The 25,978-nt window shown below is 38.1% G+C and overlaps 1 protein-coding gene across 1 annotated transcript in view; it reads left to right on the top strand.

Moving 5' to 3' along the window:
* Positions 1–25,099, top strand: part of LOC125241758 (potassium voltage-gated channel unc-103-like) — a 52,645-nt gene extending 27,546 nt beyond the window's left edge. Inside the window, exons 2-17 of the mRNA XM_048150374.1 lie at positions 882–968; positions 1,512–1,659; positions 1,738–1,919; positions 13,949–14,103; positions 14,186–14,299; positions 14,369–14,490; positions 14,656–14,774; positions 14,859–15,049; positions 17,597–17,739; positions 18,783–18,976; positions 19,585–19,713; positions 20,129–20,273; positions 23,668–23,745; positions 24,001–24,413; positions 24,530–24,769; positions 24,908–25,099. Of these exons, the coding sequence (XP_048006331.1) occupies positions 882–968; positions 1,512–1,659; positions 1,738–1,919; positions 13,949–14,103; positions 14,186–14,299; positions 14,369–14,490; positions 14,656–14,774; positions 14,859–15,049; positions 17,597–17,739; positions 18,783–18,976; positions 19,585–19,713; positions 20,129–20,273; positions 23,668–23,745; positions 24,001–24,413; positions 24,530–24,769; positions 24,908–25,093 (2,646 nt within the window). The 3' untranslated portion in view covers positions 25,094–25,099. The remainder of the gene's footprint in view (positions 1–881; positions 969–1,511; positions 1,660–1,737; positions 1,920–13,948; positions 14,104–14,185; positions 14,300–14,368; positions 14,491–14,655; positions 14,775–14,858; positions 15,050–17,596; positions 17,740–18,782; positions 18,977–19,584; positions 19,714–20,128; positions 20,274–23,667; positions 23,746–24,000; positions 24,414–24,529; positions 24,770–24,907) is intronic.
* Positions 25,100–25,978: the final 879 nt, after the last annotated feature.

The raw sequence follows: 25,978 nt of genomic DNA, 5'->3' as shown, positions 1-25,978 counted from the left end.
GAAAAACGCTAATACTACACAAAAATGTCCAGCGTTTTTAATAGTTATTTGTTTTACAAGGGGGCAAAGTTGTTGTTTAACCGCACGTGTCAATATTGATACCCGAGCAAGCGAAAGATTCCAATATTCCAATTCAAAAAGTGGAATTTTGAGCGATGTGAGGGTTTCAAGGCACTTAGGTTAAACAAACTTTGCCACCGAGGGAAACACAACATTTTTCACCACACCAACACGAATAAAATACTGACTATAAAACATCAAACTAAATCAAATCCAGCAATCTATTCAATATTTATGATTCAAAATAATTATTTGTGGGAAAATTTTACCAACCCGCTCAGGGCATCAAGTTAAAATTTGTATGAAATTACTGTACCTCTTGTGGATAACATGCAATTTTGCTAACCGTTTTCGAATAGCAAAATTGATCTTTACCAGTTGGTGTGGTGAAAAAACTCTTCCCCTAAGGAGATTTAATAAGGAATTAAAAGTAACAGGATTAAACTTTTTTTTCAGTTTGCTATTTTCTCTCCCCGCTACCGTTTCAGTAAACATTATAAACGAGCATGCTGTAAAACTTAGCATACCCGTAGTGTTTTGATTAGAGGAATGTAATACAGATTTATATTTCTTGTTGCAAGAGCATAAGATTACTCACGCTTGAACGGGAAGAGACGGGACGGGGCGGGCCAATATGCTATGTTCTGTAAAGTGTCCGAGCTATCCCGTGATTCCTTCTTTACATAATGGCATATAGGTCTCGTCCCGTCTCGTTTTAGTTTGAGGCATCATAAATATATCCTACTCGTAAAGCAAAGAGAGTATTTAAAGAACTCAGTGATGAACAATATTTGATGAAGTAACGACGACGTTGTTCGCAGGTACTGTCACTGGGTACCGCAGCAGGCCACAAGGGAACTACTCAGCCTTCTCCTCCCTGTACTATCCTTCACCATTCTCCTTATAAGGTAAGAATTTACTATTATGTAGATAGGTATTTATTTCTTTGTTTTTTGATAACTAAACCGATGCACATGCAAATACATTCACTGTAATAATTTTTTACATTAACGTTCTTGTTTTTACGAGTCAATCTCGTTGAAACTGTACCTATATCATCATTCTCTTGCCCTTATCCCAGTCACTTAGGGTCGCAGCATGTCTTTCTCTTCCATACATCTCTATCACTCGTCATCTCATCATTAACTTGTTTTAGTTCCATATCATGTCTCACACAGTCCATCCACCTCTTCTTCGGTTTTTATCTCCCGTTACTTCCACCACCTTCCACATTCATTCGTAATATCTTTCTCGTCACATGCCTTTCATCCCTCCGCATTACGTGTCCATACCATGCTAGTCGATTCGCTCTTACTTTTTCTACTATCGGTGCTACTTTCAGGCTTCCTCTGATATACTCATTCTTTATCTTATCCTAAACTGTACCTATACTGGTAATTTAATGTTATTTAATATTTTATTTATTAATTTCCAATAATCAATAATTTCAGGCCGCTTGGGATTGGTTGATCCTAATATTGGTCATCTACACTGCAATATTTACTCCATACGTCGCCGCGTTTCAACTCAATGAGCCTGATTTCGATAAGCGCTCGCGGAGCTTTGGCGAGGATCCCATTGTCATTATTGATATGATCGGTATGAATTGCTATCATTAAATTAGTACATTTTAAAGATGATTAATCACTGATTAAAGAAATACTAATATTCTTACAGTGGACGTGACCTTCATAATCGACATTTTGATAAATTTTCGCACGACGTATGTGAACGCGGCCGACGAAGTGGAATCCGATCCGGCCAAGATCGCCATGCACTACCTTCGCGGCTGGTTCCTCATCGACCTTGTGGCTGCCATCCCCTTCGATCTGTTGCTCTTCGGCACCGACACCGACGAAGTGAGCTGCATTTACATCCTTCTACCCATTATGATGTTAAGTTCATATCACACACCAAAAACACACATTAGAATTAGATGACAACAACTCACCAGACTGTCTTTTGTCCGAAATATTGACGCCTAGGTACACGATGGAGGTCATAGTTACGTAAACAAGTTCTAAATTAAATTGAATACTCCTGCTTAAAAACTGCAGCCATATGAGTAGCAACAAGATTAAGGAAGGGCGACGCAGCGCGACGCTCGCGGTTCACGCGCCGGGCGGAGAAAGGGGTCGCAAGGCTCGCTGAACTAGGTCAAGAAGGTGGCGACTGCCGCTGCATTTCTGAACATTTCAATCGTAATCTTAAATTATTGCAACCACATTTATCTAAATCGATAAACGTTTTCGGACAAACGGAACTCTGGATGTTATATCACGTAGGTATCCGTAGTGAATGCATATTCTGCAACTGTAATCTGCAAAATCAACCACAATCTAAAACTAAAAAGTGAATATACTTATTTCAATCGTCGTCAGTTTTCACTTCATACCACTGATTATTTATTGCAATTTAATATGGATTCTAAATATGTAACATTTGTCACTAGATTTTTATTTAACAGCAATGTCAATTTATTTGTACGCAATATTGTATAATTTGTGTGTAGTGGTGTACTTTTTATTATAAGTAGTCGTCCATTTTATAAATATGCAATTTTATTTGATTTGGACGCAGATATTTGAGTGATGTTTCATGTTACGTCTTAAGCTCGGTGGTGAAACCCAAAGGTGGGTGCGTATTGAATTTGTAATACCATTTCTTGTTACAGCAGGGGCTGGAAAGTGATGAGGTATACCATCTTTGAGAATTATTTTTTTGTTGCTGCCACTCGATTTTCTTACATAAATTTTAGTTGACATTTTATTCATAATCTCCACTAGCCGTTTAAATCCACTAAGCATTTCGTTAATGGAAGATATGGACGCTTCCCTTGAGCAACATGTTTGTACGTATCCCGCTCGCCGCACGGCGACCGGCCGCCACCGCCGCCGCTCCTGCGCCCGCTAGTGCGCTCGGCGGCGCTCACTCCCCAATTAATCTTATCTCTAAGACTGCAGTACTGCTCAACTCAATTATTATATAGTTAGAATGCCTTGTACTCCAACTCACTAGAGTAGCACATACCTAATTAATTAGATATGAAAACGTAGCGTAGATATGAGTATAAAGTTCAAATCGATCGGTGTGATCCACGTATCCAACCAACCTAAATCTCATGAATTTGTAAGATCACTCTAAGCTGAAATTATTACATAATACAAATATGCGCCTGGTTAATGCAGGTAGCACTAAAGTGCCTAATTTAATACATCATAAGTATGTAGACGCGTAACTGGAGTAACACTTAAATACCTAAGTTGGACAGCTAAAGTTTGACCGTGGTGGTAACGATCGTCGCGGTCGCAACTGTCGCAGCAAGGTCACCTCGGGGAGGGCCTTCACCTTTTCATTTAAATTCACGCATACGAGAATAACTATATAATTTCGTGTCTACTCTACACCAGCAGGAATCTTACATTGTTCTGGAATAATGATACTCAGAGCTATGTAATAATGCAAAAACCTACATAACAAATTTAATGGATCACCTCCTTATCAACTCTGCATCTACGTATACGTAATTTGTTCATTTAAAAAAATTATGCAGTGATTTCACATTAACCATGTACGTATATATCTACCGTTTGGAACATCATCATGGGCTTCTCTTTTTTAAAGTGCCAAGTTCACAAACCGCACTGAGCTTCATAGCAAATACGCTCACACTTCCCAGACGATCCTTTGTTTGTACAAATCGATACAGTCGCCTGCAGTCACGACATGAAAAAGCACAAGTTATGCGAACAGTGTTTTGCAGAACGATTTCAACCACACGTTTTAATTTAATACCTAAGTACCTATCACTATTCCATGTTAGATGTACGCTGACACTATCAATGCTTACTCTGGTGCGTTTATAATTATGTGTACTAAAACTGTCGCCGTATATTCAGGCCAATATCTACACTGTAGCCTGTCTGTCTATGTACATGATCCTCAAACTAAAGGATAACACTAAACTTGTCCTCGAGCTCAAGTTGGACCGGCCGTTCAGGCCAGCGAGCTTCTAGTAACTAAGACTGGGTATCCCGATAACTCCAACTGGCTCCTGCATTTCGTCAACATTTCTCGTACCCACCCACCTTCGTATCGGTATATATATATTAAGGATTTATAAGAATACCCTCCGTAACATTTTTACTATTTTAAGTTACATTTAATTTTGTTTTCAATTGGCATTCTATTTTCGACTATTGAGATAACATCAGACAAATTTAAGCCTTGTTGGAGCTTGGAGCCTTCAGTATGTTTCATATTGTCTTTAAAGTAGGTAGTACCTTACGAATAAAAAGCATTTATTTACATAATATGGAAGCTAAGACTAAGCGTAAAACTTAAGACGATACGATACAGGTCAATTCTCCATTCAAGCGCTCTCGACTATTTCCTCCCTGGTTTTTGAAGGTAGAGCAATGATTATTTCAACACAGATTATTATTATTTTTATCTGTGTCGGACCGCTTTGATTTTTTTGCTATTATTATTTTAAAAGACGCTAGAGCCAATCAAAATTTTCTAAAAACGGCCTTTTTCAATATGGCTCAAAAAAATACTCAAGATCGGTAAAAATTAGCCAAAAAATCTAAACGACACAGATTATTTCATTGTTATTCAGATTCTCAAATTTCGTTCCGTTTAAATAAGTTTTGAAGGAGGAAACAGTCGAGAGCAGAACCTCAATTTTAAAGATTTTTTCCACAGATGTCATATATACCATAGATCAAGCAAACGTATCTACTTAGCGTGTCAAATGAACTCAGTGAAATCCACTGAGTTGTCCGTCTTTACTCGCAGCTTGCAGCTTTCGGGCGTCAATTTTTGTAAGTTGAAGTCAACCAAAACATAAAAAATGCCTAATTACGTGATATTCAATTGCAACAACACAAAAAATATGAACAATCAAGAGCCTGAGACATATTTAAAATTACAGGCAAGAATCAACTTCAGTACAAAATTTGACACGCTCGGCCCCTATACAAATATGTATATGAATTTGTTTCTTCTATCTAAATTAAGTTCTATGATTTTTTCGCAATATCTTTTAACTGAGTTGTTCTTAATGGGCGTTTTTTTTTCGATAAATCTAGTTAATAACACTAGTATATTTAACTATAATTCCCAAATTGAAAGGGGGACTCCTTTCCATTTTAGCATTTTCGCTCTCGTAGCGTCTTAATAGCTAACTTATATCTAAAATAGGCCCTTGAGGCATTGTATGTACAGATACTCACTCGCTTTATATACTAATAAATGGAGATAAATTCATTGTTTTGAGCGGTCTGTTTTTTATATATATATTTTTTTTAAGTTGCTAAACGTTCACCGTAGACATGAAAACTAAACTAAAAAAGTGGCTTATTGAGGAGAATTGTTATTTAAGGCGGTAATATGAGTTTTTGAGATGCTAATATAATTTTAACTACTCACGTGATTTAGATTTTCATAAAAGCGGGCCGATTTTTGAGTCTCACGCGTTCGAATTCAGAAAATTGTCACTGAAAATAATAAGCAAGTCACCGTTTTCAACCGATATTTTAGTGACAAAATCCCGTATGCGAGATTCAAAAATCGCCCTCAAAGTGCTTTAAATTGCTAAAATTCATCAAACATTCCAATACTCCGCTATGTAGTCATAGCTACTGGAAGCGATTCAGAGTTGTGTAAGCTCGTACGAGTAGCTCTAGCTACCGGAAGCATGTGAGGTTAATAATTAATTCAATTCACTGTTAATAATGCAAAAAATATGTAACGACTTGTAAAAATTGTTAATAGCTAATCACTAGCTAATAAAAAGGTGATAATATTCTTAAAAGTTTACCTTCTCGACCAGTTTTAAAGATTTATAGTATTTTACTAAGTATAGGTACCTATACCTACATAATGTTATATAATGTGATGCAAGGAGTCTGTTGTTATCCCAATTAATTAATTAATTTTAGTTGCATTTTATTTTAAGAGTGTATCCTATTCCAGCTACATAGTAGGTAGGTATTATTTACATTGGATTTTTTTAATGAAATAAACCTTTGTTGATGTTTCTTTATTTAATTTACACCTTTCCTTTCCTCTATCGTTAAATATCATTTTATTACTTGATTATGAACGGTTATTATAATAAATATATTAAATCAAAATAAATTAAATGCAACATCAGAATCAAAGTGTTAATTTACAGACCGACAAAAAGACGTTTGCTCGACTATGCATGTTCTGGTAGCTTAGTCGCTTATACAAAAGTGTACGTACTCGTGCCGAAAAACTCAAATATATATTATATACCGTCATCTGTCGCAACTTCAAGGCCACTTTACATTAATTTAGATGCTTTTGAATGCATTGGTTTACACCAGATTGACATGATTTCTACTGGTTGCGGCGGCTGCTGGTATCAAAACAGTACAAAGCATGTTTGACAATAAGAACTAGGTTATGCCTGATTAGAACAATAGTATACTAAAATAATTTACTGATGTACTGTACTTAAGGTGACACTGTTTGAGTTGCAGGCGTCCATAGGTTACGGTGACCGCTTTACATCAGGCGGACCGTATACTTGTTTGCCACCGACGTTGTATAAAAAAAAAAAAAGACATCCAGATTACATATATATTATATTTAAAATATACGTAGGCTATGAGATCATCAGTATCATCACCAGCAATTACTGCCAGCAGCATACTGACCAAATGGACACAATTACCTCTTGTCGTAAGAAAAACCGACACCCTCGCAAAACAAAAATATCTCTGAGTCGTCAGTTACAACGATTGTAACGATTTTGACATTTATGACAAAACCGATTTTAGTCGCTATCATAATTATTAGTAATCATAAGAAACACGGTTTTAATCACCTCATCAAACAACTCTTAAACATCTGAATTATATATGAATCGAAAAGTATTTATTATGACACTGACACTCTTTGAGTTGCAGGCGTCCATAGGTTACGGTGACCGCTTTCCATCAGGCGGACCGTATGCTTGTTTGCCACCGACGTAGTATAAAAAAAATGAATTGATATAATGTAAACATACAAGTGGCTAACTACACAATTAACTGAATATGTAATTATTTATATAAGAATTATATCTTTGATAATAATAATAATAAATAATACATATTGGGGACACCTTACACAGATCAAACTTAGCCCCAAACTAAGCAAAGCTTGTACTATAGGTGCTAAGCGACGATATACATACTTAAATAGATAAATACATACTTATATACATAGAAAACATCCATGACTCAGGAACAAATATCTGTACTCATCACACAAATAAGTGCCCTTACCGGGATTCGAACCCAGGAGCGCGGCATAGCAGGCAGGGTCACTACCGACTGACCGGATAATTTTAAATAAGTAGGTGTTTAGACAATAGCCACCACGCAATACAAAAAATTGCGCCCTATGCCTGTTTACCCCTTAAACAAACCAAAAGCAACACACAGCTCTTGCTGTGGAGCCGAAGGCAAGATTTAATCCATTAAGAGGACTAATAGGACCATTTTTTTCATATGACCATAGAACCTATTTCCCGTTTTCCTATTGGAATGTCAACGTTATAGGCAATATTTTTTCAAAATCAAAATTACTTAGTATGTATAGTATGGTATTTTAAACTTATATACCTATCTAAGGTAGTAATTTTTATAACTAATTTTCCTATATTATGAAAGTACATAAAACTAATAAAATATTAATGACGTGTTTTTGCTCCAGGTATGAGGTGTATGACACCATTAATTTTAATAGCCACAAATATCAATCAAATAAATTCAGTTTATCTTTGGCTCTAGATATGGTAAAACACTGACATTTTAAATGGATGATTATTTCTACTGTACTATCCCATTAGACTAAGTCAGGTCCATTAGAAGTGTTTAATATGTCATAATAATTGACTAGGTGAAAAGTAAAACAAAAACTAGGTTCTTACGGTAGAATAACCACGGGTAAAACGATTGGAAAACTAATATTCATTGTCAAACGTGAATTTAAACCAATAAAATATCGTCACTGACCTCAACATTTTGAAATCCAATTCTTGATCTTGAAGTCGACTTCGACCGACCGATATGATCTTACTGCGTGTGCCTCTTCGTGATATGCAGCCTATGCAGGCATTGCAGGCCACCACCGTGCAAGCAGAAAAAACTGCAGCACCTAACGTCCATAAAACAAGCCACATCAATTACCAAAGCTTTTATTTCAAAAGTTAAAAAAGGGCCGCATTATTCACTATCAGTTTATAAAACCGGCCAAGAGCGTGTCGGACCACGCTCAGTGTAGGGTTCCGTAGTTTTTCGTATTTTTCTCAAAAACTACTGAACCTATCAAGTTCAAAATAATTTTCCTAGAAAGTCTTTATAAAAGTTCTACTTTTGTGATTTTTTCATATTTTTCAAAACATATGGTTTAAAAGTTAGTGGGGGGGGACGCACTTTTTTTTCCTTTAGGAGCTATTATTTCCGAAAATATTAATACATATTATCAAAAAACGATCTTAGTAAATCCTTATTCATTCTTAAATACCTATCCAACAATATATCACACGTTGGGGTTGGAATGAAAAAAAATATCAGCCCCCACTTTACATGTAGGGGGGGTACCTAATAAAACATTTTTTTTCCATTTTTTATTTTTGCACTTTGTTGGCGTGATTGATATACATATTAGTACCAAATTTCAGCTTTCTAGTGCTAACGGTTACTGAACTTACTGAGATTATCTGCGGACGGACGGACGGACAGACAGACATGGCGAAACTATAAGGGTTCCTAGTTGACTACGGAACCCTAAAAAAAGCGACATTCAAATAAGACAAGGATTAAGTTGTAACATTATTGGAAAACCCTAAAATTATTTATTTCGGTAAATATAAATTTTACCTTCATTAGACTCAGCCCGTTTTCAGTAGTAGGTAGTTTAGAGTGTGAGCTCCAAGATTTATAAAATAAATGTAATTTTATTTGCGATCTGCTTTCATAATAGTCGGTCGTAAAAATTCACATGATAAAAAAACAAAAGACGAGTGAAATTGGCATATTTTTTTATTACCGGCCAGTGCGTGAAATGGTTACCTATACCATGCAGGTTTGTTATTTTAAAATATTGTCTAGTTTTTATGAATCTTTAAATGCAATGCGTCCTAAAAGTAAAAAAAAAATCAGTTACATTTTTATATTTCATTCTGTGACTTTATTTTAAAGTTTAATCAAAACGTAACTTTGTAAAGACGTAGTGGGTACCTATATCAACGAATAAAAAACTTTACATGTTTTTTTTTTTATTTTCTCCACCATTACGCGACGGTAAACCGTTATTAGATGGTCAGTCACAGTTTTTTGGTACCTAACTGATGCTAAATTGTTAAACTGTGTTAATTTAAATATACAAATAAAATGAAATGATGATGATACAAACTTAGGACCAGACAAAAGGAGTAGAAATTAAGAAGTGGCAACATTGTAGTGTCGGCCTGTTTTCTTCAATATTAAAACTGTGTTGCCTCTTTATTAACCGCCTTCCAAATCTCAAAGGAAGGGGTTATCAAGTCGTCTGTATGTTTTTTTTTTTTTTTTTTTTTTTTTTATGTTTGTTCCTCGATATCTCCGTCGTTACTAGACCGATTTTGAAATTATTATTTTTTTATTGAATGTATATGCATACAGATTGGTCCCATTTTTCTCAGAACCCAGTTCTGATGATGGGATCCTGGAGAAATCGAGGGAACTCCTCAAATCTGAAAGGCATACATATGGTGATTTTTGTGTTTTTAAAGGAACAGCATGCATTTACGTACGGAACAGTGGCATTTGGTGCAGTGGAACTCCTGATGATGGTCAGAATGGAACTCCTCAAATCTGAACGGTACACTTATAGTGACTTTGGTATTTTTATAAGAACAGCATGCACTTACGTCCAGAACAGTGATATTTGGTGCAGTGGAATTGCTGATGATGGTCAGAACGGAACTCCTCAAATCTGAACGGCACACTTATAGTGACTTTGGTATTTTTATAAGAACAGCATGCACTTACGTCCAGAACAGTGACATTTGGTGCAGTGGAACTGCTGATGAAGAGTGAGCCGCCCCTGGTTAGAGTTCCGTTCTGATAATCATTCTCATCTGTAAGTACTTCAGAATCATCCAGATTTCAAAATTGGTTCAGAAATGACGGAGATATCGAATAACAAACATTAAAAAATATACAGACGAATTGATAACATAATCCAACATTTGAAAGTATTTATCACCAGAATCCCAAAGGAAGGCGGTTTTTTTTTTCTTAAAAATTATTTTAATTAATTTTTTTTGGCTCATTTTGACAGGCTCTATGACATCGTTTGTGTTTAACTATGATCTGTTAATTGAAGAAAAAGAAGTGCTTACGATTAGGCATTAATTTGAATCTAAATTGATTTGTAATTTACAACTGACTTCATTGATTATAATACTTGTAACTAAATGTATAATTTTAAGTATAATAATACGATATATGTATATTACCTAGCATAAATAGCTGCCTCGCGCAAAGGGCGACCTGACGTGATATGGTTTTTCACGCTACCGTACTTGCCCGCCAATTCAAATATATTAAAAAGCCTGGATCTGGCCCCGTAGCCGAATGGCATTTCTCCGACGCCAAACGAAAGCGATACACCGCTGGCTCTGTCGCGCCAATACGCAAGCGCGATAGAGATAGATATCTACTAGCGCTTCGTTTCGTGAGCGTTTCGTGAGCGATTGTGCCATTCGGCTAGCCACCCAGAACGCCCAAATGGAAATCGTTTGCGCCTTAGGGCCAGTTGCATCAACTACAATTTTATTAACAGACACGTCAACGTCGCACAGAGAGCTCTATGAAAATTCCCATACAAAAAAATGCGGATTCTAGATTCGGTGGCTGGCGGTTTGGTGCAACCGATCCTTAGTGTACGATACGATAAATCTCTATCGTATTAATATGGAGCAGCAAGAGAGAAAGATTTTTATCGTCACGTTCGTTACGGTGTTACAAACGATTAGCAGTTTGACTTAGGCTCTCACTTATAGGCAGAGATCGGAAAAATTTGCGTCATTGCTCGCAATAATGTGGACATGTCTCCAAAATTAATCAAATAATTAATCATTTAATTTATTTCTTACTTGACATATAATTTGATTCCTAGTCAATAAATACAAAAGTTTTATTAAAGAAAATAATCAGTATTTATCGAGTTAGCATTTATGCTGAGTCGGGGCCATTTCGTGGTAACTTGTATGTTTTAATTTCTTTTATTTGCTGTTTCTGTTTTTTTTACTTATGTATTTTTATTGTAATTATCATGAATAAATAATTGATTGATTGATTATTTTTTCCAAGTTTTCAGCAGTCAGTCTATTTCTTTTTACATCAAAAACATACTTAAGTGCTGAAAAACTCCGCTCGCAATCCACTGATGTTAATGGGGCAAACTTAAGTAGTTTTATATGAATATTATTGTATTATTCCAGTATAATTCAGAGTTTATTTTCTGTTCTAAGTTGTGGGCGATAACCTCGAAATCGGGATTTCTGTGAAGGACAGCTTTCATTTTAGTTTGCAAACGGTTACCTATTTCTCCGGGTATACTGTCCAGATTATTTAATATATTTCTTATTTTACTTAAAGTATATTCGACAGTAAATAATAATAATAATAATAACCGGAAATATATCCTGAAGGACGGTACGGTCGACATTTGTCGGGCATGCCGCCGTCCCGAAGAATCACTCAGGCATATCATTTTCGGTTGTTCTCATCTTGCTAACGGTGAGTACTTGCACAGACATAATCTCGTAGCCCGGATCATTCACCAGCATCTTGCTCTTCAATACGGCCTTGTGGACCGCGAAGTACCGTACTACAAGTACTTACCTGCGCCAGTTCTTGAAAATGGTCGTGCCACGCTCTATTGGGATCGATCTATTATCACTGACAGGACTATTGTAGCCAATAAGCCTGACATTGTGATAATAGATCGACCGCAACGTCGGGCCGTGCTCGTTGACATCACCATCCCCCATGATGAGAATCTCGTGAAAGCCGAGAAGGACAAGTCCAGTAAGTACCTAGACTTGGCTCACGAGATAACCGCCATCATAGCGAAGAGTTTCGACCAACATCTCGAGAGACTCTCGCTAGGTGGTTGGTTCAAGGGTCAGATGCAGAAGGCGGTGATCTTGGACACGGCGCGGATAGTCCGACGGTTCCTCTCTCTGCAGCCCTAACCACCGGCAGCTTGGGCCCTGCCCCGCTGCTGGCGGCACCCTAGGTTAGGTTTTTTATAATGTGTTTATATATTTTGTATTGTTTTGTATGTGGTTTTGTATTTTACTTTTATAATCATATTATAAAACCTAGCCTAAGAATTAAAATGAATAAAGAGAAATAATAATAAAATCACTTTATTTCAGACACAATAGGTCCATATAAAATATACAAAAAACAATACATATAAAACTTACACTACGAGTTGCTTCAGTCGACAGGCCAGTCTTATTTTTACTTTTTATTCTCGCTTTGGTGAACGGATGACCAATGTCGAAAAATGGGGTTACACAGGTTCTCGGAGATAGTGCTAAGTATGAGATTGCCTGAGCTTCTCAATCTCTCCCAGAAACCTGCTACCCGACTTCTGATGATGGCAAAGAAGTCAGGCACCCCTGCATCCGCGAACATGCCCGAATTTGAAGAAGACTGTAAATTCTCTATTACAACCAAAATGTATTTGAAATGTTGTGAAATGAACTGTAAATTGTCGACAACATCATCAACTTTTGTATTTATTGACTATTAGGAATCAAATTATATGTCAAGTAAGAAATTAATTAAATGAATAATTATTTGATTAATTTTGGAGACATGTCCACATTATTGCGAGCAATGACGCAAATTTTTCCGATCTCTGCTTATAGGTTAGGCTTAGGTTTTTACTTATTAGACAATGCAACGACAAAACGACTTGTTTTGGCATATTTCTGAAACGTGGGCCTGGAAACTTATCTAAAGTAGGTAATATATATAACTTTATTTATAACAACAGATAGTGGTTTAATTTGCATACACAGAGACGTAAGAAAGTAAGGTGAATTTATAGTGATACACTTGATAAATATTATTAATTATTGTACATTGCATCGTGCATATATACAGTAGGTACATAAGTCTTATCGTTGCTTGTCAGTAACTTTTATAAACACAGTAAACAATTTAAAACTGTATGACGATAACTATTAACCATTATATCTAATAAACAATACACAAATTACACCATCTAATGGCCTAATCAGTGTGTAATTATTACCACTCTAGTAATAGGTGTATTATGTATGTTTCGTTGTAAGTATATACAAGGTGTATATATGGATTATACCTGTTTAAATGCCACTTCATAACTCCCCCTACTACACATATATAATAAAATTATATAAGAGGTTGTGATAAACGTTAGTGGCCTCGCCCATACGATCCATATAACATATAACTCTATCATATCAGAACCCAATACAAACAACTTTGTTCCTAATATTCGTCAAGTACAAAACGGGTACATGCACTGCATTCTGTATGAAGCCAGCTAATTTTATAGTTTTGAACTAATCGCTTGTATTACTGCAAACCCTTAAATCTAAGTTTGGTTGAGCTCGAGAAACTCTCGCATAGCATAATCATAGGCAACTTTATAATAATTCTCACCTTGCTTGGTTAGCGTGGTTTTCGCTGCAAAGCCTCGTTGATGCTATTTATAGTAATATACGCAAACGATTCATACAATGCTTGAGTTCGGTTTGCGGCTAAGTTACGTTGCTGGGGCGCTAGCGCAGGTTCTCAGCTGTGTGTGGTGGTTGCAGACGACGACGCTCATCGGTCTGCTGAAGACAGCGCGCCTGCTGCGGCTAGTGCGGGTGGCTCGCAAAATTGACCGGTACTCCGAATATGGCACTGCCGTCCTTCTCCTGCTTATGGCCACTTTTGTGCTCATTGCGCACTGGCTAGCCTGTTTGTGGTGAGATCATTTATCTAGATAATATCGTGTACACTGTTTTCAGTATATCACGTTCATTGTGTAATTATATATTTCGTAACAGGTACGCTATAGGCAGCTGGGAGCGTCCTCAGCTTCACGCTCCTATTGGCTGGCTGGATGCTCTCGCTAACGATGTTCAAGCTACATACGACAATTCTACTGGACCGTCTATGAGGTAATTCATTCGAGGTGTCATATATTTTACTTGTAGATCAGTTTATACATTGAGGGTCTCTGTTTTCAGATCTCGGTACATCACCGCTCTGTACTTCACTTGTACATCTCTGACGAGTGTCGGGTTTGGGAACGTCGCTCCAAACACTGACATGGAAAAGGGCTTCACAATATTCGTGATGCTGGTTGGATGTTAGTAATTACTCTATAGCGTGCTGCTTCTGGTATACGTGAAATATTAATTGTTGGTAGTTCTTAATTACTCATTGCAAAGCGAATTGATTGCACTGTATTTTTACTGATGTTTTATTTATATAAATCCGTATCTTAACTGTATATTATTGATATGTATTCCAGCTCTCATGTACGCTAGCATATTTGGAAACGTATCAGCGATTATACAGAGATTGTACTCAGGGACTGCTAGATATCATACACAGATATTAAGAGTGAGAGAATTCATTCGATTCCATCAGGTAATGCCTATTTTTTAAATATTTTAATGAATAATAACTTGTAAAATCTGTTGACATTAATATTTTCTTTCACTTTGCGAAAAGATCGCGAATCCACTCCGGCAGAGGTTAGAAGAGTACTTTCAACACGCGTGGAGCTACACGAACGGCATCGACACGTCGAGCCTATTGAAAGGATTCCCGGAGTGCCTTCAAGCAGACATTTGCTTGCACCTTAACCGCAACCTACTCGCCAATTGTTCCGCCTTCGACGGTGCTAGTCCCGGTTGCCTAAGGTATATTTATTTTATTGTTTCAAATGCTCTATTGTCGATCTACTTTGTTTTTGCAGTGTTTTGGGCATAAAATATTTACTTCTTGTTTACATCACTGACATTCGATGACTTTCGATTTGCTTTCGACGTATATTGTTGTCAACTAGGTACTCCATGCGAGATACTTGCGAGCATGAAGAATAGAGCTACATACATGGTACATACCTCTATTCCTAGAGGTAAATACCTCCATTCTTCATGCTTGGCCGTCAAAGAAATTAGTCCAACAGAAAATCAGCAACATTATTATTATTATTTATTTATTGAATTATACATGTGGGAACGAATAGAGTCAAATAATATAATAATATCCACGTTAATCACCTGAGCTCGATCACCCAGGTGATTGTATGGGCCGATTATGTATTCTGAGATCCCCCAGGTGATCCTATTGGACCACGTGTCTGTACTCTGTCATGCTCCCCCGGGTGATTTTACTGGACAAAATGATGTCCATTAGGATACCCCATGAAATAATATTATTCCACGAGTGATCCTAGTGGACAAACTTATCCTGCAAGATCACCCAGGTGATTATTTTGGATTATGCTGTATATTTACACTTTTTATATTTAAGACGTTTATTACAGTCTGATTACAGCAGGCTGATGTTTTTTTTAAATCGGTCTATTAGGTTCGGAGCATATTCCAATCAAACAAGCAAATAAAAAAATAAGGTAATAAGGTTCAAAGGTGTAAACATATTTTTGGCGTCGACTGTACTAATTACTTGATAAGATAATAAGTGTAATGTCATTGTAATCGTCTTTAAAAAGGTTTCTATGCAAACTATTAGATATAAGCCAATGTCATTGTGACAATGTCTGTTGGATTTGTTTGTTCTTCGATTGTCGAACAGAATAATATCAGATCGAAAAATGGCAAAAAGAAAGTGTACACAAATGGTAACCCTTTAATTAGCTATTTATTCTTCTGTAGTTAATTTAATAACACAGCGGTTGTTTTGTTTCAATCAAATTGATATTTTTTTAATAGAGCGTCTGTTATTGCTTTCCATATTTTTTGGCAATCGTATTATGATCCAAAAAGCTAACTACAAAATTCCATACGATAAAGACTTTTTTTTTACCTTAGTACGTTTTCACATTATCCGATCCGATATCGGATGTCGGACCAATATCCCATTTATTTTTATCAACGGTATCACTAGTGCACTTAAGTCATCATACCATCTTTACGCAGACGACCTACAGATTTATGCAGCGGCTGGCTTAGACGTTCTTCCCTCGCTGATTCATCATGTGAATTGTGACTTAGAGTCCATACGGGATTGGGCGAGCAGATTTGGGCTCAAAATTAATGTTCTTAAGTCACAGGCGATAGTCATTGGCAGCCCTTACTTCGTAAGCAAGCTCTCAGACATGGTGATACCTGAAATTTTGTTTGATGGGTGCACTATCCCTCTCTCCTCTACTGTTCGAAATTTAGGTATCACCATGGATCAGACGCTGTCTTGGGCTCCTCATATTGCTGAAGTGAGTAAAGGTATTTTTGGGTCCCTTCATTCTCTTCGTCGATTGCAGAATTTCCTCCCTTTCCATACCAAGTTGACTCTTGCACGATCTCTCTTGCTACCCCTTCTTGACTACGGTGACGTTGCGTTGCATTAGTTGATCTCAACGAGGAATTGCTGGACAAGCTCGAGCGATTACAGAATGTTTGCATCCGGTACATATTTGGCCTCCGCAAATATGACCACATTTCTGATTTTCGCTCCCAGCTCGGGTGGTTGCCGATCCGCCGACGTAGAGATGTGCGTGTTCTGTCCTTACTTTACAACTTACTTTATAACCCCTGTTCTTCTCTTACCTTACCGAGAGATTTTATCTGGCTGAGGGCAGTGAACACCGTTTACGTTCAAGTGCGAATCTCACGCTTGCTATTCCTATGAATAATACACGTACGTACGCAAAATCATTCACGGTGCGCGCTGTGAAATTGTGGAATGAGGTGCCTCTGTCGCTCAAACGGTCTCAGTCTGTGACATCACTCAAGGTGAATCTGAAGAAACTTTGGCTTTCTGAACAAGTATGATAATGGTTGGGAATTTTATGTACATATTATGTATGTATTTATATATTGGTTAGGTACTTATTTTGTATTTTATTTATGTACTCTAGTATGTAATTTATTTAATAGTGTACTTTTGTATTTATGTAGTTTATATAATTGTTAGCAATATTTTGGATTACTTTTGACCTTTATTGTACTCCTGTAAGTTTGTCTATCTTACGTACTGGAACGATCCTCTCATCTTCTCCAAGGTTAGCTGGAAGAGATCCCTTATAGGGATAAGCTCGCCTTTGTATCTCTATTCCTACAAATTGTATATAAACTGTTGTACACAATAAAGTGATTACTACTACTACTACTATCCCATACATTTAAGCCGCCATCTTTGATTTTTGCCTTTGAAATCCTTTCGACATCCGATATCAGATCGGATAATGTGACAACGCACTTAAAGAAATATTATTTTTCTTTCAGAGCACTGTCCCTGAGGTTTAAAACTACGCACGCCCCTCCAGGCGAAACATTAGTTCACCGGGGTGATGTCCTCACCTCTCTCTATTTCATTTCAAGAGGATCTATAGAAATTTTAAAAGATGACATCGTTATGGCTATTTTAGGTAAGAAATAGTTGATAGCTACTTCTAACTAAAATAAATCTGTATTTGTTGGACATTTATAATTTCGACGATTACTAAATATTTCAACGGTTTCAATTTATAAGTGTTGCCTTTTAGGTTGCAGAGAGTTCACGAGAATCGTAATGATTTTTTTAACAATGATGAGGTAAAGATACTAATATGCCCAATTTGTGCCCAATAATGACCCTTTTGTCACATTTATTAACATTGTCATTTTGAAAGTGGCATCTGCCGGGTTACTGTCGAGCATTGGTATTAATGGAGATTAGAAGTATACTTTCCATAATTGGTATTTTTACCTTATCTGTTTCTGTATAGTCGGTTCGGAAAGTGAAGAGTCGTGAAATGTATGGGGTCCAATACATTCCACGACTCTTCACTTTCAGAACAGACTCTACAAAGTTTCAAAGCAATCTAAGTACCTAGCCGTTTAAGTAGAGGTTGGTCCTGGCGTCCACTTACGTCGAATCAAGCCTTCCATACTTCCATAAGTCGCCAATGAAAGCAGTTTCATAGTAAAAGCGAATTATAGAGATTCCACACGGCGAGCACCTTAGTGGATGCCAGCCAAAGAATATAATACTCACTAGGAGAAGAACGCCAACTTCATCCAGGGGGGGGGGTCATGTACGGAGTTATAGGAGAGTTAACAGGCCTTGATGCCAGCCTTTAAAATGAGTGCGTCGGTATAGAGCAAAGAGGATCGAGTATTATAGAGAGTTACTGTCAAAGTAAAATGTGTTATCACAGTGCCTAGACTGCCATCTCTTAACACAACTTTTGAACCTCAGTTTTGACAATTTGGCTCATATTCTTAGCTTGATGTGTTAAAATGTCAAATATTAATATTAGCGCCATCTAGCTGAGTGTACCCCAAAGGTGTAATGCCATCTAGGCCACCGTACCTTTTTCTGTATGGTACTGAAGTACGTTTTTTTCTTAGACTTTATCGGTATATACGGAGTTGTGTATGTCTTTGGTATGGAGTAACAAACAGCAACTCATGCCCTACTCGGCCGCAGGCAAGGACGACATTTTCGGCGAGAACCCGTGCGTGTACCCGACCGTGGGGCGCAGCAACTGCCGCGTGCGCGCGCTCACCTACTGCGACCTGCACCGCGTGCACCGCGACGACCTGCTCGACGTGCTCGACTTTTACCCCGAGTTCCGCGCCTCCTTCGTCACCAACCTCGACATATCCTACATCATGCGTGACGTTAGTCCTTTATACTTGTATTATACCATTCAAACTTCAAAAGTATGCTACTCACCCTTTGTTTGATTCCACATAATTGGGACAGTTTTTATTGTTGTCGATGACCCAATATTTTTATTTTTGTACTTTTTTTTACTCATAATCATGGGATCGTTCGATCCTGATTGGAGACAAAAAATGTCTCGAAATTTTCATACAATTTTTCACTTTCCCTTGAGCTACGGTAAAACAGACAACCAAATAAAAATCTGACCAATTATGGATAGTCATAAATGTCATAATGTTATGATTGTCAGATTATTCATAAATCTGAAATCGTTAACTTTTCAGTCTAAGTTAGGTGAGGTTTGTTTTATGGCAATCCTGAAAAGGTACGTGTTTCTGAGAAATACCAAAATAAAAAGATACATTATGATTTAACTTTATGGGAAGCAATAGAGCTACGCCACTTAATGGGGCGGCCGGATGGTAAAATATTGTTAGATTTAGCACAAAAATTTGCTTGCTAATGCTAATATGCCGCTTGCATAAACTAAACAAATACTTTCTCAAGAAGTTACCTCAGAAATTTCCAATAAATAAAATGGTTGGAACGTTTGGTAACGCAGGAAGAGCTGGGCGGCATCGAGCCGCGGCGGCGCATGCGCTACGAGAACCCGTGCGACGCGCGGCTGCTGCGCGAGGCGTACGCGCGCACCACGCGCCGCCCGCACACCGAGACCTTCGCCGAAAAGGTGGTGCGTTCTCTCTCACCATCATATTATAAAACTTATAAAACTTAATCAATATCTTGATATAATAAAAAAACTACCTAATGGCGGTTGAGCTAGAAATAAAACTCAAGCTTATATGTATTCTCGGCTAACGTCCTCCCCTAAAACAGACCACTGAAAAAATGTGGCAAAATGAAAATTTACAAAAATAAGAATGTTCAGTATTAAGAAGATACTTCTAGATACTGAAGCAGCCAAGTATCTAGCTTAAACCAGCCACTAAATGTGCAATAAAACATCCGTATTCCTAAAAGAGGTGCCTTTCTGCAATTGATACTGCTCAAGTTTCAGTGCCACTCTTGGCAACTAAGGGGTTGAAAGAAAACGAGATCCATAGAGTTGGATACATATGTATAGTATACTGTACTGTGGTGGACAGGACTCGCAATGCAGCGACGACGACACGGAGTCGCCACCCAGCCGCGGCATCCTGGAGTTCTCGGCGGAGAAGGCGGGCCAGGACGTCACGCCGCTCAACTTCAACTTCTCCAAGCAGCGCTCCACCACGCTCAACTCCATCACGGGTGAGACCTCCCGCCCACACTCACGGAATGAATTTTACTTTCCAAACAATACTTCAATATGGAAATGACACCACTAACATTCCTTTCAATCGATTTTAATATTTTTGTACTATTAAACTCCCGTGGCACTCGAAAATAAATTAACTATATTTTAAGTGGGCGCGCACTGGACGATTGAATTCGGGGTCAGGGGAAAGAGTAACTTGTAAAGCATCGTCGAAAATGGATCGAAACTTGTCGAACATTATTTCGACTTAATTTAACTTGAGTAGCCCCTTTAAAATATTTTTAATTTAAATATTATCGAACGCCAGGAATGTATGGTGTTATTCAATATAATGCGACCCTTCTCATAGAGTAGTTATACACATAGTCTGAAATATAAGATGGCAAACCCTTTTGAAAGAAATCCCTCTATGGCTCCTTTGTTTATATTTTTTTTCAGATTTGATACTTTTTCATTTCCTTGAACTATGTTACCATAAAAGTATTCATCAAAAAGTTCGATCTATTCAAATGTGTTTACTCGTTCACTGCTTCAAATGAATATTACCGACATTTATAAAGGATTTGCGTTTGTTAATAGTTCGAGCTTCTTGTTTTCGCATTTGAAAACGAATTAATTTACCTACCTATATATCAAATTTCTAAAATGTACATAACAGGCAATACTGAATTATAAAATAGAATAGAGTAAACAAACATAATCTTATAATAGAAATGTGTAAATTTATAAAATTTTACTAACATTACAACATTACCCACTATGTATTTATTTATTTTAGTATTTGTTTCTTGCAGTGCTATTGATTCATAATTGTTTATTTATATACATACCGGGTGGTATACTTCAATATACATACATCACAGACTCAGAAAGACTATGGTCATAACATAACCATTAATAAAAAAAAAGGTCTTTACTGAAAAATAAAAATTTAATTACTTATGGACTTCAATTCATTTAAGTACATCGCACGATAGCAAAATATGCCCATGTAAACAATAGAAATATCTTCTTAGTACGAGATCAGAATTTGAAAAAAATATTGACCATACATATTTTCCACACCGGTGTCTAATAGTAATCAATGTACATCAGTGGCGGCGCGCTCATACAATCCAATTCCCACCGAGTTGCCCTAGATGTTCCGCAACAAATACCAAAGTTACAAACCACCATTGAAATAAAAAAATATACTTATAATAGTTATAATTAAAACATTACGTATTGCCTCACAAATAATAACACCATTTGCTTAAATTCAAATATGTACCTAAAATTATCGGGCGCGCGAACGCGAAGTGAAGCTACTTATGCCTAAGCTTTCATATTCATTCATGGTCACTCCACACAGATACAAAAATCACGCACACGCTGATAAAGACAGCACGCTCAACTAAACTTCAAAGCAACTCGGCTTCTTATCGAGTTATTCATTTGAATAAAAACCGTAAACAATGCGCTATAAGGTTTATATTTGAAAACACGCACATACACATTCACAAAGTCCGCGCGTGTGAGTGTTTGCCTATCGCGAACTCCTATGTACGTAATTTGGGCGCAACTATCTCTTTTACTCTACTGATAGCAGGATTGAGATGACAGAGAAGGGTGACCGCCATTTGCGAACACATAGACAGCCAAGCGCACAACATTCGATTGCTCGCACTTGTTCATTTGAATTTAAAGCTTCGAATGAAACAAATAAGATTGATATTACAGTGTAATAATTGCATGCTAAATATTGCCATACTAAAATTATAAATGTATTAATGGGTAAATTTTATTGTGTTTTGTTGTTTATTTTAAATAAAAGCCTTTAAATATTGATAGTTTCTATTAAAAAACCGAGAATCTTATTTAATTTAAGTTTAGTAATGTGATAATAAACGTTTCTTCAGATATACTTTGTTTGTATGAAAAGGTTTTTAAATTCGTGGGTGAAAATGGAATAATATCACTGCAACACTTGGGTCCCGCTAGGCCGGCAACAGACAGTCTTAAAAATTCATAATCTTAAAAAAAATTGTATGCAAATTGACAGTTCAAACTGACACTGACAGATCTGTCAGTGTCAGTTTGCATACAATTTTTTTTTAAGATTATGAAAATTAAGACTAGTCTGTTGCCGGCCTTACTGAGGCTCCGCGTGCTTTCAAATGTTTTGTGTTATTCTCTTTCTCTCAGTTCTTTTATTAACTTGCTCGTTACGTGCAATATATCAGTGAAATTTAAATGATTTGGAGTGTTTCGGTGTCGTGTTTTAGTGACAGTGCAAGCCAGAGTTTCAAGGTTAGATACTACCTAATATTAAGGTAGGTTGCGTTGTTTAGGGTTCCGTAGTCAACTAGGAACCCTTATAGTTTCGCCATGTCTGTCTGTCTGTCCGTCCGCGGATAATCTCAGTAACCGTAGGCACTAGAAAACTGAAATTTGATACCAATATGTATATCAATCACGCCAACAAAGTGCAAAAATAAAAAATGGAAAAAAATGCTTTATTAGGGTACCCCCCCTACATGTAAAGTGGGGGCTGATTTTTTTTTTCATTCCAACCCCAACGTGTGATATATTGTTGGATAGGTATTTAAAAATGAATAAGGGTTTACTAAGATCGTTTTTTGATAATATTAATATTTTCGGAAATAATCGCTCCTAAAGGAAAAACAGTGAGGGGGGGGGGGGCCTCTAACTTTTGAACCATAAGTTTAAAAAATATGAAAAACATCACAAAAGTAGAACTTTATAAAGACTTTCTAGGAAAATTGTTTTGAACTTGATAGGTTCAGTAGTTTCTGAGAAAAATACGGAAAACTACGGAACCCTACACTGAGCGTGGCCCGACACGCTCTTGGCCGGTTTTTATTTTTTGCTCTGTGTTGCCTTCCAAATATATTCACGCGCCGCCACTGATGTACATAATATACTTATATACTTATATTATGTGTATATCAAAAACAACGACGATTGATAACCTCCTTCTTTCAGTACAGTCTTCAATTCTACATACATTCATTCTGTTGCTCGTAGTAGTACTCATATCAAACACGGTTGTAATCGCCAGAACGTAACTTTTATGGGGAACCTACTAAAACTTGAATCCCTGTAGTATTTTGCAAGTGATCAAAAGAGTACTAATTTTATTGTTATAATGACTTAACTGCAGCATGTTTGAAGCTTATTTCTTACTACTTATTATTTGTTTACTCCTGATTATGGGTAACGTGGGCAAAGGGTAAGCGGAGAGGACTATGAGCACTATTTAAATACAACCCTTATTAATAATATATGTGGCCAAGTATCGATAAAAAAAGTAAAGGGTTTGCGCTCCCGCCCCCTCTGCTGCGCGCCCTGCCCCGTGCCCGCTCTGAGCGCGGCCCTTGTGTGCAGGCATGCTAGCGCAACTTAAACGGAGCTTCCCAGACCTGTACCACCATAAAACACATCAGCCGCTGCACAACAAGTACTGTAAGTATGCATAACCTGTTAGTGCATGTTTCAGTTCCAATTCACCTTTAAATCTATGCCTTATGTTGATTGCAACCAAAACGTCCTTTTGAAAACGATGTTTTTTACAAAGCGTTACGTCAAGTACCTACTTACATAAAGTTATATAAGTAATGTAATTTTTTTAACTCAGATTCACTTGTTCTATATTGAAACTTGTTGCCGTGTGACTTGTTCGACATTTTGACCAATTACCAACTGTGTTCACAATTTCAGCCCAATCTACGCCTCAAACTTATAGAAGTAGAGCCGGTGTCAGGCGGCAGTCGTCAGTGGGGCCACTGAACGATACCTCGCCGCTGACTGGTGGGGCGGGGGCAGGAGCGGGCGCGGGCGCGGGCGAGGCGGCGGTGAGCACGCCCGCGCACAGCGCCACGCTGCCCGTCTCCAGTCTCAGTACGAACCCGAGCTCGTACTACACGAACGCGTCGCCCAGCCCGCCTGCCGTGCCCGCGCCGCCGGCGCCCGTCCACATCTCCTGCGACGACATCCTCACGCCGGCGGCGCCACCGCCCACTGCGCCCACGCCCTCGTCTAGATCTGCGCCTCATTCCGCCCTTAACTTGCATCAAGCCGGACGCCCTACAGCGCTCATCTTCACAGCCGAACGCCAAAACGCCTCTTTACAGGTCAGCATTAAATTTACATGCCATTTATGCTCGTTGATTAGTGACGTACTTCAAGAGAGCTATATATTATTGCCTTTTTACTGCTCATGTAAAATGTTTTTATTTTTAATTTACAGGATAGTATTTCCCCTCAATATCAAAACGTGGGGACGGCGGCCTCGGCCGCGTCGGTGGCGACGGTTCTAACAAGACTGGAAGAACTGAGTCGCCGAGTGGCAACACTAGAAAGCGGGCTCACCGCTGACGTGCGACGGATTTTGCACTTGCTGCAGACACGCGACCAACCGCCACATCAGAACTCGGTGCACACTCCATCGCAACCGATTCAAAAGACCTCATTGTCCGTGCCACATGATGTAAGTATCTAAAATAGGTATATATAGTATATGTGCAATGCGAGTGATACACTAATAAATTAAAATCGTGGGATGCATCTGAATCCAGTCATCATCAACAAATTGATCGTTACATAAATTGCGTTAAATTGTGTACAGAATCAGTGGGATTGGAATTGGAACGGTGACCGCGAGAAAGGTAGCTTACGGTGCGGGCGTGGTGAGCGCAGCGGGCGTGGCGAGCGCGAGCGGACGCCGGTGGTGCAGCGGTCGGCGTCCGAGCCGCACGCGCCCGTGCCGCCGGTGCTGCCGCCACCCCCGCACTCGCACTCCTTCTATAGGTAGTGGGAGGCAGGCGAGACGAGCGCTTCCCGCTGCCGGCGCTCGACGCGCTCGCTCGCCGAGTCCGCGTCGTGCGGCTCGCTGGCCGGCCCGCCCGGCGCGCCCGCGCCCGCGCGCCGCGCGCCCGCTTCCACTTCTGCAGGCGCATCATGCGCGCGCGCCATGATGACGCTCGCGGCTTCCTCTGAAGCCGATCCGGCTCCCACCATGGACCAATTTTGTACTTCCATTACAACTAAATAAACACGTCCTCGCACTATGCGAGCGGGTGGATACACTCGTACCAAGTCCATTTGTAATAAAGTATAGTACTAATATATCTCAAAACCGATTAGTACCTAAATAAAAAAAAATACATGCAGTGACAATGCTGAGTTGATGGTAGGCACCTAAAATATCAAGAGCTGGAGCTTAATGAGGAAGCATCATTATTATGTGATGTAGCAAAGTGTTACGATTAGTGGTGAATAGGTATTATAGTACCTAAAACTGAGTGCTTTATGTTCCGTTGGTTTTTAAATGGCTTATAAGAAAGCTCTTTACACAATAAAATTAAGTATGCATACTTAAATAAAATGAAATTACTTATACAATAGCACTTATTGGACAGTATTATCCGTCGACATGGTGACCATTTTATGAGGCTTACTACCAGCAAAAATTTAAAAGTTTCAAATAATTTAAGGTTAGATAAATACATGTAATAATTTTAGATCTCAGCTGATCAGAATGAGGCTAATAAGACTGAGAGACTACGTAACTACCGTGAACTTTTCCGGAAGCGAGGAACTATAAACGCTTTCTACCCGTCCTTGCTTCTTGCCTTTACATATAGCTAGGTAAAAGCCTTCTTCTATGGTGATACTGACATGCAAATGAAATTCTTCA

Source organism: Leguminivora glycinivorella, chromosome Z (assembly GCF_023078275.1).
Source record: "Leguminivora glycinivorella isolate SPB_JAAS2020 chromosome Z, LegGlyc_1.1, whole genome shotgun sequence".
In the NCBI taxonomy this organism is placed as follows: Eukaryota; Metazoa; Arthropoda; class Insecta; order Lepidoptera; family Tortricidae; genus Leguminivora; species Leguminivora glycinivorella.
Note: the sequence above shows the minus strand (reverse complement) of the source record. Positions and strands in the feature narration are given on the sequence as shown.